The sequence below is a fragment of the Balaenoptera physalus genome, assembly GCF_965194825.1.
Source record: "Balaenoptera physalus genome assembly, chromosome: 20".
Classification (NCBI taxonomy): Eukaryota; Metazoa; Chordata; class Mammalia; order Artiodactyla; family Balaenopteridae; genus Balaenoptera; species Balaenoptera physalus.
In genome coordinates, this window is record NC_138901.1 from 48,309,804 (window position 1) to 48,326,157 (window position 16,354).

General features: G+C 39.8%; 1 protein-coding gene across 7 annotated transcripts in view; it reads left to right on the forward strand.

Moving 5' to 3' along the window:
• The first annotated feature begins 1,705 nt into the window (after positions 1–1,705).
• The window catches only part of NLK (nemo like kinase), a 148,402-nt gene continuing 133,753 nt past the window's right edge, over positions 1,706–16,354 (forward strand). For 3 of the 7 annotated variants that reach the window (XM_082442285.1, XM_082442282.1, XM_082442284.1), the window contains exon 1: positions 1,708–3,338. In XM_082442285.1, the coding sequence (XP_082298411.1) occupies positions 2,881–3,338 (458 nt within the window). In that variant the 5' untranslated portion in view covers positions 1,708–2,880. Of the gene's footprint in view, positions 3,339–16,354 lie in introns of all 7 variants that reach the window. The other 4 variants (XR_014257664.1, XR_014257665.1, XM_082442283.1 and 1 more) reach the window with 2 other exon arrangements.

The following is a 16,354-nucleotide window of genomic DNA, read 5'->3' on the forward strand; positions in this document are numbered from 1 at the left end:
GAGACAGACAAGTTTTCTGTCCTGGTCAAACTCAGTAAACAATTAAAAAATAAAAAGTTCTCAGTGCTATGAGGGAGGTAGTGCCTTGTTATATATCTATATAACAGAAGCACATACTCTACCACAGGGTTAGGGAAAGCTTTCCAGAAAAAAAAGTGAAGACCTGAACTATAAGTTAGAGGAGTGGAGTAGGGAGTGTTTGGAGCTGAAGATATGCATGAAGGCTTGGAGGCAACAAACCATTTGAGGAACTGAAAGAAATTCAGAATGTCTGGAGTATAGAGGGTGCAGGTGAGAGATAAGGCTGCTGAGGAAGGCGGGAACCAGATCTAGCTGGGCTATTTAGACTTATTGACGTTTTTCAAGGGTAGGGGTGTGGTCAGACTTGTATTTTTAAAAGATTGCAATGCTCTCAGTGGAGGATGGATTAGAGGAGAGCTAGCCTGAAAGCAGGGAGATGCGTTAATTAAAGATGCTAGTAGCATGCGTTTAGGTAACACTGTGGTGACTGGGGAGAAGGGTGTGTGTGTGTTTAGAAGTGTTCAAAAGCGTTTAAGACTTGATGATTAGAAGGGGAGGAGTGGGCAGGCAAAAGAGGAATCAATGATGATTTCCAGGATTGAGTGCACAGTTTTATTAAGGGTAAAGTACTGTAAGCTTATTATTTCATATTTTTAAAGAAAAGTAAATTAAGTGAGGTTATGTGAAAGTGAAAGATGTTATTTTAGTAAGATTTCAATGACTAGAACTTATTAGAAAATATGGGAGAAAATTAGTCTTTGTGGTTAAGTTTATTACTTTTGTTGTCTTAATTAGTATCAATAGCCCTATCGTTCAATGAGCGTGTAGTTGTGAAAACGAAATAACGCGTCTTTCTCTTTCTGCCACTACGAGGATTAGCCATGGAGGACCAGCTATGAACTGGCTATGAACTGTCAGTCTACTGAGTTTCTTCAGTGACTGTCTTGTTGAGTAACCTTGGTTGAGTTTCTGAAGCTCGACATCCCCTTTTGCTCCTATTTCTCCACACCTGTGATGTTTTTAGAAGGGGTAGTAGATGATTCCAATCAATGGATGATTTGGACTCCGCCTTCTTCATCTAGGTCCCGCCCCCTTCTTTAGACCACACCCCTTACACTTGGCCCCGCCCCTTGATCGTCGCTGATATGACAGGGAATTCGCCGCAGTCCTGACCTATAGGAGTTCTGAAGGGTGGGACCGAGATCAGTCTTTTTTTCCATTTGTCAAATCAAGTGTCTATCTGGTCCCAGTCTCAGCCCACTTCCTCTTCAAGCCAATGATTGGTTGCTCTGTTCTTGGTCCCCGGCTCACGATTGGTTCTTTCGTTCCACCCCTCTCTTCCAGCCTTTGCAGGCGGGATTAGCACGCAGCTTCCTGCTCCTGCCAAAAAAATAAAAGAAGAAAAAGAAAAGAGAGAGGCGAAAGAAAATGTCACGGAGATCTTTGGTGTTTAATTCGCTTTTGGTCTTGTCGGTCAGGCCCAACTCTGCCTTTTGATTGGTCTTTCGATCTGCCCATCCCGGGTCGGGGGCGGGATTTCCCCAGGAGACCCACACCCTGTCGCCACTGGCCGAACAGTGCGCCTGTCTGAAGCTCCCGGCCCGGGATTGGAGGCGGACGCGGACAGGTGGGCGTGGATTGGCTAGGGTAGCCGGTCAGTGTGAGGCGGGGGCGGGGCCTCGGCGGCTGGTTGCGCGTGTCCGCCGCTGGCTCCGCTCTATCCGGCTTTGCTAGGGGAGGTGAGTCCGGCCGCGGCGGCACCGGCGGCTGAGGAGGTGGCGGCTCGAGGAGAAAGCGGCCGCGGCGGCTGAGGAGAAAGCGGCCGCGGGGACGGAAGCCGGGTGGGGGGGAGGGGGGGAGACGGAGCAGCCTTGAGCCCTGTGGGGGCCGTCGCGCGGGGGGACCCACCCGCTCTCCCCCCCAACCCTCCTCAGCAGAAGCAGCCGGCGGCGGGGGCAGGAGTCAGCTCGCTTCCGACTGCACCCCGCCCGTCTCCCGGGGCTCCCATTCTTTGGCCCCGGGACCCTAACCTCCTCCCGGGGCGGTTCCCTCTGTCTGGGCGTCCGAGTGCTGCCCACCTCTCTTTCATTGCTCCCCGCACCTCCTTACCTTCACTTTGCCCCGGTTCTCTTTCTCCTCTCTGTCCTGCCCTGTCGCCTCCTCTTCTCACTCTGTCCCTCCTGCCTCCTTCCCTGGCTCTTTTCTGTTCGGGAAAGTTTAGTACCCCACCCCCCCACCCCCCCCCGCCCTTCCAATCAGGTCAACCTGACGAGGAGTAGGGGGAGATGTAGGAAGGCCTGAGAGTTCGAGGGGGGGGAGCTAGTTTCCCTGAATATTTCCCCCCATCTTTTCACTTTGGGGTGGTTGGAATTTTTTTCAGTTGCATTTTTGAGGTGGTAGGTGTTTGAAAAAGGATGTGGGAATGGAAGGGGTAGATGAGTCAAGCCTCTTACAAGATTCCCAGGGTGGTGTGTTACCTGATCCTTTTCGCGTGTGGAGTTCAGGGGGTCGGGAGGTTTGGCCTTTATTCCCACATTCAAAGTTGGAACCTCCCCCGAATTAAGGATGGAGTTTTAGTACCCACTTGTGGCAGGAAACCTGGGGGGAAGGGGTCCCTTTTTCCTTTTTCTTTTTCTTTTCTCTTTTATTTTTGGGGGCGACCCACACCCTTCCACACACACCCACCCCCAAATTAAACACCAAGATCCTCTAACTTGTCTGGATTGACTGATGAAGACATAAAGCCACTTACGCTCCATGTTTTTGGAGGTGGAGTAAGTGGGTTTTTTCTTCATTTTTAAATGGCCAAATGACAGCTTGACCCAGTTTGCTTTCCAATCAAAGGGCATTTTTTTTTGAATGTCTCTTTGTGGCGCAAGAGCCAACGCAAAAATGATGGCGGCTTACAATGGCGGTACATCTGCGGCAGCAGCAGGGCACCACCACCACCATCACCACCACCTTCCACACCTCCCTCCTCCTCACCTTCACCACCACCACCACCCCCAGCACCATCTTCATCCCGGGTCGGCTGCTGCTGTCCACCCCGTACAGCAGCATACCTCCTCGGCAGCTGCGGCAGCCGCAGCAGCGGCCGCAGCTGCAGCCATGTTAAACCCTGGGCAGCAGCAGCCGTATTTCCCATCACCGGCACCGGGTCAGGCTCCTGGACCGGCTGCGGCAGCCCCAGCTCAGGTACAGGCTGCCGCAGCTGCCACAGTTAAGGCGCACCATCATCAGCACTCGCATCATCCACAACAGCAGCTGGATATTGAGCCGGATAGACCTATTGGATATGGAGCCTTTGGTGTCGTCTGGTGAGTATCCAAAGGAAAACACAGCTTCTCCTGGTGTCTTCTCATGGTTGTCGTTGGGCAAGTCCTTTCTCATGGTTTTCTCCATGTCAACCCAAGTGGAACAAGCTTCTCAGCTCAACTGTAGGAAGGCACCCTTCCTTACCTGGTAAAGAGGCCTGATGGCATTGGTTATCTAGGCTTGTGCTTTGGAGTCGTGGACAGCTTTGGTGGAGCACCCTCTGTTGAGTAACTCACATAAGTTTGTTGTCTACCAAACCTATTGTGTAGAACCTAAGCAAGCCACTTAATGGAGATTCAGTAAATAGATGAATGCATGGAATGCTTATTTCTACACAGACCTTGGCCATCTCTCATGTTTGATTTAGTTTGAATCAGTTGCCCAATTGCAGCAAATGTCACAACTGACCCAAACTGGATTCTTTATAATAGTCTTGTCATTGGGGTATACGTTGCATAACTACTTTGCTCTTTCTGTCTTTTCATTCCTTAATTTGTGATCTTGATCCCCAGAAGGAAGATAAGGTTATAGTTGAACCAGTTAAGTCATTGCATGAGTGGTTTATTTTAAACCATAAAGCTACAGTTGGGAAGTATGTAGCTTTAGTCTTTTGATAAGAATGCATTAAATATAGCATCACACATGAGTACCACAATTGAGGTCAGTAGACTGTAACTGTGCAGTGGCCCACATTCAGTGTAATGTTTTAGTGTCATTTAGTGGCTTGTAAGTTGCTGTTATCCCTTGGTTGGTTGCTGTAGTAGGAAGTATACTTTTTAAACATGAAACTTCTCTACTTTTGCTAGTGCTAGTATACATTTTAAAGTCCGAGGGCTTCTTAAATGCAACATTTTGTCTATTTGTCCTTCTTAGGAAGATTAGTAGTTTATAACAAAATGTATTTATCATTGTAGGGTCCTATTTCTTTCAAAACTAGAGTGAACTGAGCTTTTCCCCCTAAGGATTAAGTATTCTGGTGTGGATAGATGAATTGATGTTTTCAGTGCTTCAAAAATAGATTCCTTCAACTATACCTCGATTTAAAAAAGAAAAGATTCTTGTTAATGTATAGAAAAGCCCCCATCACCACAGGAAAACGAACTCTTTGGAACCAGCCTGGTAAATGTCTCCTTTCGTCATTGCTTTTCAGGCTATAATTGACATGTTTCATTTTTGCATTATATCTGGCCATCTTTATTTACATTTCAGATTTTATAAATTAGGCTACTAAATGATCCGATCCGTCTTTTTTTAAACTGGTGAAGTCCAGTGTTTTCCCAGCAAGTTCTCCAAGGTGTGTGGGATTCCTGGTGGGAAAGAATGCAGACGGTAATGGTGCCTTTTCAGTCTCTGCTCAGGGACCTGCCTGTTCTTGCCTTCCTCTCATCCCTTCCATATCCTATCCTCAGGGACTGCACTGTGAACTGCTGTTCCGTGTCCAACCCTTGAGGATTTCAAAGCTGGGGGGGGCAGGGGGTAGGAAAAAGATCGTTCCTTGCTTTAAATTTTGTCATTGATTTACTGAGAATTTGTTTGGATTTTCTTAGACCTGGATGCTCTCTTTCATTTTAGTGCTTTGCATACAGTGCTAAGAACTAGAGGTGCTGAAAGGGAAATGGGTTGCAGCATTCTTGACTATGTTCTAAAGATGTTATTCACCTACATTTCTATCAAATGGTGATGTGATTTGTAAAAGTTTTAACTTCAAGTTGGTGCTAAGGGAATTTTTTTTTAAGGGGAGGGAGGTGAGGAACTGTAGTGCTGAAACATATCCCACAGCAAACATTCTGGTAGTGGGTGTTCTGAATTACCAATACATGAAAATCTGAATGTGTTTGATTTGAATCCATTCTAGGTTCTTTCATTAATCGACCCTTTCTACCACCCATGGAGTTCTTTCCATGTACTTGAAGTACCTCCATCTCTGTGCCATCTTCCACTGTACACCAGTTGTTGTGCGTTTGCCCTGTCTGACTGACTACATTTGTAAGCCCTGTGAGGGTAGTGACTGTGTCTGCTAGAGTACTTCTTTTTTACCCCAGCACCTAGCACAGTGTTGTGGCATCTTTGCTGCTTGGTTATTTGATCTCCTGGTCAGGTCCTCCTTTGTTCTTTAATCAAGTTTTTCTACTTAGCTGCATTGAATTTTTTTTTTTTTTTTTTAAAGTTTTAATTTATTGATTGATTGCTTGATTGCTATGTTGGGTCTTCGTTTCTGTGCTAGGGCTTTCTCTAGTTGCGGCAAGCGGGGGCCACTCTTCATCGCGGTGCACGGGCCTCTCACTATCGTGGCCTTTCTTGTTGCGGAGCACAGGCTCCAGACGCACAGGCTCAGTAGTTGTGGCTCACGGGTCTAGTTGCTCCGCGGCATGTGGGATCTTCCCAGACCAGGGCGCGAACCCGTGTCCCCTGCATTAGCAGGCAGATTCTCAACCACTGTGCCACCAGGGAAGCCCCGCATTGAATGTTTTTATCAGCTGTTACAGGTGAAATACAATTTGGTATGAAAAAAAAGAGGAAAGAGTTCCAGGTGTGTGTTTTAGTATGCAAATTCTTTTCTATTTTTATATTTACATATTTATGACTTGCTGTCTGAATTGCTTATTATATTTGGAATTTGACTGCTATATGACATGAGTAAGATTGTTAAAACTAGAGATCTGGACACCAAACCACAGTGAATTGCACTAGTATTCTCAAACCCAAGCTAAAGATATTAGTGAGCTTTTTTATTTTTTAACTAACTGAACGAAAATTTTTCATTTTAATTTAGAAGGCACCTAATGAGTCTGAAACAACTATTTTCTAAAGTGATTAAAATGGAACATAAAAATATTCTAATGATACATCATTTAATTCAAAGCACCATATAACTACTTGGGCATTATAAGATTCACTTAGGTGAGGATAATACTAGCACCCATCTCGTACAATTGGTATGAGGATCAAATATGTTTAATGCATTTTGCAAGTATTTTTCTTCTGACATAGCATATGAAAAGAAACTATATCTGCTCTCATTTCTTTTTTTGGACATGTACCCAGTGGTACTAACTGATGGCTAAATATGTTGCATATAATTTTGAGGGATATTGTTGTTTCTCCATGTAGACAAGGAGAGAGATTTGTAGAAGTGATGCAGCATTTTACCATTCAGATTTATCACTGAACAATTTAGTCTACCAGGCTTGATTTATCTTTCTGCTGAATTTAACTATTGGAATAACCTATCAGTGTTGGACAGTTGTGTAAAAGTAGTGAATTACCTATATAACCTTGCTGGTAAAGGTGGTGCTTTGACAGTTCAATTAAGGTTTCATTAACAACTGTCTGCTGTGTTTTATCTCAAAGTAAGGTTTCCAGTTTACCTAGTAATATCATGGGGTAGCCTGAGACACATTCATTGCCAATGACAGAATATTGTTCATGGGTTATCAAAGCATTGTATATAATTTGACCTTCTTTATCAGATAACAAGGCTTTCAAATGCCCATATGGACATTTTCATAATGCAAAACTAAAACACAAAACAACTCACAAACAGCAACCTCAGTTGTTTGGTGAGAATAATGTAAATACCTTCTTGTCTGTAGTTCACATTTGCCAGAGGAAAGTAAGTTATACTGTTCTTAAAGATGTATTATAACATAAAGGCTTCAGGGGCTCGTGAAGCGTATGCTTTTGAGAATTGGAGGAAGTTGACCACATGAGAAAGGTTTGAGGACCGCTAAACCCAGGCAGTTTTGACATTGGCAGCTGAAAATATCAGATTGAATTAATGGTACATATTGCCACCTTGATAAAAGTGAGTCTGGGAAAAGTGTCTACTTTATAAAATAAGTGTTTTTTACTTATCTGATTAATTGAAAGATCAAAGATCCTGGGATTCATTCAGTCTGTTGCCTTTGTACTCCAAGTAAAGTTGGAGAACTTTGAATGTTATTATTCTAATTCCTTCAGCAGGTTACTTTTATTTAAGTAGTTTGAAACTTAAGCATCACTGTACTGATACTTAGTTACTTACTAGCTGTGTGATCTTGATATATTGTTTAACTTCTCTGCTCCTCATCTATAAAGTGAGGATAATACTAGCACCCATCTCGTACAATTGGTATGAGGATTAAATGAGGTAATCCTTGTAAACCAATGAGTACACTGTCTAGCACACAGTAAGCACTCAATAAATGTTAGCTGGTTTTTATTGTGGTTATTTTTGGTAGGAGAGTCAAACTTGTGTAAATGTGCATAGAAATGGCTTCACATAAGATAAGATTTATCAGGTAAAATCAACATGCAGACTGTTTTTTGGAGGCATGACTTTAAATACCATAGAGTGTCCCCTTAGTTGTGCTATATGCCAGGGAAGTAAGGAGGGTTGAATTTAGAGTTAAGGTAAAATATTCTGTCCTATTCTCTCAATTCATTAAAAACAAATGCATAAAAAACCATAATATACATGTTTGTATGGACTTGGTAGGTGTTTAGCCAGATCATCTGTACTATTTTAGAAAGTATGGATTTCCATGCCTGGAAGGACATTAATTTTTTTTTTCTCAGAATGTAACAAATGAAGGACATCCTTATTGTCAAAGTTCAGCTTTAGTAGGAATTCATTTTACTTGTGTTTGGATGAAAAGATGTGAATTGTTAAAGAAGATCCCAGTGAGGCAGGGGAAATATGTGTGATTTAATCAAAAATTATTCAGTGTAAATCCTTATGCATGGCAGAGATTGTCTAGGTTGCTCATCTTGTGGAAATTAGAGGCATCATGTATTTTCTGATGTTTTGTCTCGTCCTCTTACTCCTCAAATAGCAAAATATAATTTGGAAAAATGGGGAATGCTTTTGGAATAATTTTGGGAAAACGCTGGAGTTAGTTGCATCAGAAAGAGTGGTATACTAAAGTGTATTCTGTTATTAACTGTGTTTTACAGGTTGAGAATCTGTAGTATTGAGAAGTTTCTCTGTCAGCCAAGATTAACAGCCACAGCTGGATTCTTTGGGGGGGGGTCTGCTTTGTGAAAAGAGCTTTGAAGAAGCAGAGCCTGCACCATAAAAAGGAAACGGTTGCTCTTCTAGACATAACAAAGCATCCGTGTGAAACTAGAAATGTGGAAATCTATATTGTTAGTTTTAACTACAAACAAACTTACTTTTAGAAACTGCAGGTTCATTGTCATAAAGCAGAGGAGGCAAAGAGAGAAAATAAAAGTAACACAGTCTAATGATATTGAACTGGTTTCTTGGCGAGAGAAACTCCATAGCCTGTAACACTGGAAGTCATTTTGTACTTGTGCTCCTGGACAAGATTATGCAGATTTTATTCAAAAACCAACAATTAAACAAAACCAAAACACAACAGTAGAAGCTCATTGTATTCTTAGGGAGAAATGTCATGTTCTGCTATTGAATATCAGCTTAAAAGAAAAAAAGATGATTTTTTTCCTAAAAAAATACGTTTCAGAAAGAGTTGCCTTTTCAAACAAGCTAAAACAACAATATCCCTCAAAATTACATGCATCTTTTTTAGCTGTCAGTTAGTACCACTGGTGCATGTCCTGAAAAAGAAATAGGGGTAGATATAGTTCCCTTTCATGTGCTATGCTAGAAGAATATTTGCAAAGTACGTTAACTGAATATTTATTTGCGTCTCAAGTTCTGGGATTTAATCCTCAAAGCTTAGGCAACTGTAGCATTGTTGTTCCTTGATATAAAAAGCCATCTTCTAATGGAGTGCTGGAATATTTCATTATTTTCACAACTTGGAGCATTAGAGTTTTCACTGACTTCTATATGTAGAATTGAGTGTCTAGGTGGTTTTTATTAGATTTGTTGATGTCCTAACAGTTTAAGAATCAACTGTTTGTTTACTGTAAGTTTCCTTAATATGCTGATTTGATTTCTTTGATGGGAATTGTCAAAGCCAAAGAAACTTTTCCATTTGTCATCCAACCAAACAGAAAGAAGTCATTGGGTAGAAGCTCTTTCCATTATAAGATTATATTTGGGTTTTACTTATGATTCCCTGTGCTTCCATAATACTCACGTGAATTATTTGTTGATTGGGTCATCTAATGCAGATCAACAATGATTTCCTAACTAAAATAGCTTGTCAGTTTGATCCTTTTGTTGCTTGGGGGTAACAAAGAGTGCCTGAGGCAACAGCTGTAATACTGTGAATAAGCACGTGACAAGTCCTCATAGGCCTAGTCGGTAGTTCTAAGGTACCTAGCTAGGAGACATTAGAAAAAATTCTGGCACTTTGGCATTATGAAAGGATGACTTCTAAGGAAACTATACTGAGTTCAACTTTAATAGTTAATTGTAATGGTGTGAGTAGAGGGACTCTGTACAGGGAATTCTGCCTTTGATCATGATCGGTGCTCTTTACCTAAACCCAGTTTCACATCTGTGTTTTGAATTAGTTTGGCTAATTGAATCATATGGAAGGTTTTGACAATGTTGGAAGTCACTAGTCAAAGTATTTTTATTGTCAGCCTGCTACAGACCAGCACTGTTGGAGGCACTAATGAGGATATTTAGCTCTATTAATAATTTAGCAAACCTGTTTCAAGTTTCTGCTATTATCTCTACTGTGCTTGGGATATAAAGATGTTTAAGTCACAGTATTGCCCTGAAGGAGCTTACAGTTAAATAAAGAGTATGAGAAGTGATACATCCCTGCTCTCAGGGAGTCTTGATGGAGAATTGAAACTATATTTGAAACCGTCAGAAACATAAGGACAGGGCTTCCCTGGTGGCGCAGTGGTTGAGAATCTGCCTGCCAATGCAAGGGACACGGGTTCGAGCCCTGGTCTGGGAAGATCCCACATGCCACGGAGCAACGAGGCCCGTGAGCCACAACTACTGAGCCTGCGCGTCTGGAGCCTGTGCTCCGCAACAAGAGAGGCCGCTATAGTGAGAGGCCCGTGCACCGCGATGAAGAGTGGCCCTCGCTCGCTGCAACTAGAGAAAGCCCTCGCACAGAAACTAAGACCCAACACAGCCAATAAATAAATAAATAAATAAATAAATTTATTTAAAAAAAAAACAAAAACATAAGGACAAATTATTTTCACTTGTTCTTATAATACTCATTTACTGTGTGTTGACTGTTTGCCAGGCACTGTGCTGGATGATAAGGATTTAAAGGAGATTATGATCTAGTGGGGGAGAGAGATTTGTAAATGGATAGTTGTAATTCACTGCCATAAATGCAGCAATAGAGATACTCCCTGGGAATACAGAGGAGGAATTTCTGTGGAAGGTATGGATGCTTCCTAGAAGAGATAATACCTCAACTACTGAGTCTTAAGAATGAGAGAGTCAAAAAAAACCAAACAAACAAATGAGAGAGTCAACAACAGGGAAGGGCATTATGGGTGGATGGGCCCTTGTGAGGGGGACTCACGGGGCTGGAGTTGCTGAAGGTGATAGGAGATAAGGGTGGAGACACAAGCTTGAGCTAGATCCTGAAGAGGTTGGAGTGTCCTGCTGAAGAGATGAGACGCCATTGGTACATGGGAGAGGGGCAAAAAAAACTTACTCTTTTTATGAGTAAAGCACGTATATACATACAGTTTCTGAGTAAAGCACGTATATACATACAGTACATAAACAGATATACAACATATCTATGGTATTAAAATTTCATGGGGGGGCAGTTAAGGGGGAAAATGTCTGAAAACGCTCCTGGGGGCGGGCAATAATGAAAAAGTTTGAAACATTAGGAATGGCAACCATTGGAAGTTTTTGAGTAAGAGAGTGACTTGTTCAGATTGATTTTTTTTTTTTAAGATATGTAAATGGAAGAGTAGAGGTAGCTGAGGTCTGGGCCTTAGGGAATGTTCTCAGTTGTAGGTGGAAGAAATTATTGGAGGTGGAACTAAGGGCAGTCAGATAGGAAAATATGTTCATAGTGCATAGATTGACAACCTACGCACAGCAGAAGATTGTTAGGACTATGGGAGTGATCTTTGGTGCAGATCAAAATGAGGGTGGAAAAAGGCCATTGAATTTAGCAAGCAGATCGTTGATGGCACATGAGAGAATGATTGTATGATTTTTTTCCCCCTCTGATATATATATATATATATATATATATATTTGTTTCCAAAGAATGTCTTCAGCATTAGCAGCACTTTTATTGTTAATAAAATTCTCCCAAATCCCAAGTTGTTATTTATAGTTTAATAAACCAGGGAACTTGATGTTTATCATATTCAAGGCACCATTTCCTTGGGAGGATTCTTTTTCTTAAATGACAGGGTAATAAAGTACTAACTAAACTTGTTAGGAGACAAGGTTCTGGTCCCTGCCTTGGTGCCAACAACTCTATGACCTTGGTAAAGTTATTTGACTTTTCTGAGTCTTGGTTTCCTCATTTATAAAATCCTGTGCTTCCTAAGTTTATATTATAAAATTGCATTAATATTTGTAAAGCATTCTGGCATTACTTTGGGCAAATAGATTCTGCTAGTGACCACAAGACAACTTTCTTCAGGACTCCAGATGTTGAATAGCTTGTCAACTTGTTTAAAGGTAGGATGAGGTAAATGTAACCCTTTTCCAGTGTGATGACTTACATAGAGTTTTCAAATTTGGGATCAGATTTTAAGTGTGCAGTTTGTCCAAAAGACTCACTTTCTCCTGTTACTGACTTTTTGGTAATGATTATACATGTTGTGGTGCAGTTGTGAAGGGCCTGCCCATTTGCAAATGGGCAATCAAATTTTTTCCTCAAAATAAATTTGGTATTATTTTCCTGATAGTACTTTCCCTTTTTAATGTTTTAGACTTATTTGCTTGCCTTCCTAAATATTTGGAGTGATTTTTAAATACTTAAATAAAGTCTAATATTAAGTATTTTGTCTTTTTTTGTGAGTAACCAGGTAAGCTGATTTGCTTACCAGTGCTTACATTAACTAGCAAGTTGATTTAAAATGTTTTGTTTTTACAAATCTTTGAAATTCTGAATTTACGTTGGGAATTTACTAGTTTGCAGATGGATCTCCCAGAAAAAGAGCTGTATCACAGCTTTAAGGCTATAGCAGATTAGGGCATACAATGCCCAGAGATAGAGGGAGCTCGACTTCCTAAAGCTCTTCCACAGTAGGAAGGGAGCACTTTCATAGATGTCCTCAGTAGTCCTCAGTAAGCCGGCAGCGCTGTCCTTAGATACACAGTTGACCCTTGAACAACATGGGTTTGAACTGTGAGGGTCTACTTAATATGCAGATTTTTAAAAATAAGTATATTGGAAACTTTCTTAGAGATTTGTGACAATTTGAAAAAACTCACAAACCACATAGCCTAGAAATATCCAAAACATTAAGTAAAAGATGTCATGAATGCATAAAATATATGTAGATACTAGTCTATCCTTACATAGGCATAAGGTGAAGGATGTTTAATATAAAATTAACAGTGTGTTAGTTTTCTTACTCTTTTATAACTTTGCTTGCAAAGAATTACATTAACATACAGTATGCTCCCTGCCCCCCGCCCCCATTTACTCAGAGTTGGAGAAACTATATTAGCCTATCATCACAGGTAACTGGCTTTTTAAAGAATGTAACAATGTTTCCAATACTCATATTGATTAAACTAGCCTACCATAAAGCTACCATATTGCTGCTTCTTTGTTATCAATGCATGACTAGTTATACCTGTAAATAAATATTAATTTCTTTTTCATGTTATCTTTTCATTTTGGACATGTAGCGTTAGTGATACGTATAATATCTACAGTGTTTTGTATCATATAAGACAGTATTGATATAGGTACTGACAGATGATTCATCTTGTAAATAGCACTGCAAAAGTATTTTCTCCTCTTTGTAATTTTCTTAATAACATTTTCTTTTCTCTAGCTTACTTTGTTGTAAGAATACGGTATATAATATATATAACATACAAAATATGTGTTAATCGACTGTTTATGCTATCAGTAAGGCTTCCTTTCAGTCAACCATAGGCTACTAGAAGTTGAGTTTGGGGGGAGTCAAAAGTTATGCATGGATTTTTGACTGCACTGGGTGGGGGAGGTCAGCACCCCTAACCTTCGAGTTGTTCAAGGGTCAACTGTATAATGCAAGCCACATAATGTGATTTAAAATTTTCTACATTAAAAAAGTAAAAAGAAACAGGTGAAATTAATTTTAGTAATTATTTTACTTAATATATCCAAAATATTATCATTTCAAATGTTATTGCTATAAAAATTATTAATTAGATATTTTACATTCCTTTTTTCATACAAAATGTACAAGATCCAGTGTGTCTCTTAGCGCTTACAACACTTCTCAATTTGGACTAACCAAATTTCAGGTGTTCAGTAGCCATGGGGCTACTGACTACCTTATTGACCTGCCCAGTTCTAGAGTCTCTTTGGCCTTTATTGGGTTGTTTACTCATTTCTGAACCAGTCACTGTCAGTGGGGATAAGGTTACTTTTGGATCAGTCAGGTCCACCCCTGGACCGGGAGATGGAGTCAGTTATAAGAGGGAGGGATGAATTCCAGCAACGAATGCTGGGAAGGTAGTCGTTAAATGACCAAGAACGCATTCATCTAACTTATGTCAGACTCAGAACAACTTGACAGGGTGTGTTTATAGAGCAAAGTGGAATAATGTTCTTTGTAGAGAAGTTGTCCTGCCTGCCCTGAGTTATTTGGAGTATTTTCCTTTCCTGAAGCCCTGTTTGCCTAAAGTAGCAAAAGGTAAAATTGGTACTTGATCCTTGCCATTTTTGCTTTCCTTCCCAGTTGGATCAGATATCCTCCACTGATTTCTTTTCTTTCCTCTCAGTGTTGTGGTTTTGTTATCTAGATAAAGTTCTCAGTCTTGTTTTCAGTTTAAGTAATATAGAGCTCAGTAGTGTGAGGCAGCAGACTTCTTACAGGGGAATGGACAACACAGAAACTTTTTGTTTATCCGTTCCTTGACCTAAAATTCTTGCTCTGAGCTACAGAGAAAAGGTGAAGAGAGACATTTGAACAAATGGATAAAATTAGTCATTTGACCCAGATTGCAGCCATTTTTTTTTTTCTGTCTGCGTGGATAAAAACCGTCCTCCAATTTACATAAGCAGGTGATTTTTCTTACATGCTAATTTTTTTAATGTACCATGGCAGAGAGCTACAGATTTGCAAATTGTGTAAGTAAATTGAAATAAACCAGGTGACTTTATTTCTCTTTATTATCTTACCAGTACAGAAGCACCCAAAGGGTGCAATTATCAGGTGATTGTCTCATTGCACATCTAAGTTAACAGGCAGCCTGATGCAAAGTTTTTTTTTTCTCACTTCTTCTCTTTTTAATTTTTTAAAATAGGAAACTATTGCTTTCTATATTTACTTTGACAGGGCTAGAAATTTGGTAATACAGATGTGGGGAAGTTTGAGCTTTAGTAAAAGTAACCCAGAAACCATAAAAATTGACAGGTAATGGTACTGTGCAGAAAAAGAGAAACATGTATACTTGGTTTGGGTTTGAATTACCTAAGAATTAGGTGAGAACCTTCAACTATGTTGAATTGGTTGGCTTCCTTTGTGTTGCTTTCCCAGGTTCTGCATGTTATAGTATTTGAGGTTATTGTGAAGATAACTGGTTGTGTACTAAGGCCAGTGTTCAAAATAAATATTGATGCATTCTTTTAAAAAACAAACTAATTACAACATGGTTTAAAATGTCATTTCAATGAAATAGAAATTTTAGAAAGGTACAACAATTGGTTTTAGGGGCTCTTTTCACAGAAGATTCATGAGGACAGATTAGCGTCAATAAAGCGTCTTTTATTAAAACATTCCAATTTTAACTTAGTAATTAATGCCACGTATTTAATTCCTCAGATGTTATCATATTGTTTACCTGGTGATATGTGTGGAGATTAAGTTATACTTCCTGTACCTTTGAAGTAATGACTTAGAAATGAATCATAATTTTAAGCTTGCAAGTTAAAAGGTTGGCCAGTCTTTTTTATCCCAGTACTTAAATATTGTTTCTTTTCAGATTGAAGAAAAGTAGTTTAGACGAACTTTGAGAGCAAAGGAAGTTAAAGAATGACCTGCAAAGGACAACATTTAAGTACAAAGGGACAGGATGGTTTAATAGTTAAGAGCCTGTCCTCTGATGACAGACTGACTGCCTGTATTTAAATCTTGACTCTACCCCTTATTAGTTGTGGGCAAATTATTTAACCTCTGGTTTTTGCGTGTAAAATGGGGATAGTAAATAATGGTATATCTATCTCATAGGGTTGTTGTGAGGGTTCAATGAATCAATATATATGTAAGGTCTTAGAACTGTTCTTGGCAATGCGTGTATGTTAGCTATCATTGTTATTACCAGTTTCAGTACGTGTGAAAAAATGCAGTACCTCCTTAAGTTTACTAACCTAGGGCATGTAACTAACAGCTTTTGAATGATTGTTGACAGGTATCAAGTAAATGACTATACCAGAGATTTTTTTCAGATTAACACCCAACTGTTTTTGAAAAATTCATTCAGATTCTAGAATGCCTTCCAAAGGTAAAATTTCCCTTAGCACATAAGAGAAGGGTTTTTCCTTGCTCTTCAACTCCCTCCTTTCACTCTGTTATCAAAGTAATAATATGTTTGTTGTAGGAAACTTGGAAAATACCAAAAAGTTATTTTTAACCTACAACTCAGAGATAGCCACTAATAGTATTTTGGTGTAATTTTTTTTTCAATTTTTTAAATCTGGAATGTGTGTGTTTGTAATGTTAGCGTTGGGATCATGATTATTACATTGTATATTTACAATTTTGTATCCTATTTGTTTCACTAACATTACAAAGGTAGGTTTTTGGCCTTTTTTTTTTTTTTTTGAGGGCTAATTTTTTCATTCTCACAAGCCTAGAGCTCTATCTGAAAGGAATTATAGAGTTGGAAGATACTTTAGAATGCATCTAGTGTAACTGCCTCATTTTATAAGTGGGAAAATTGAGACGCAGAGAAAGAAGCTAAGAGAATTGTTCAAGGTCATGCAGCTGG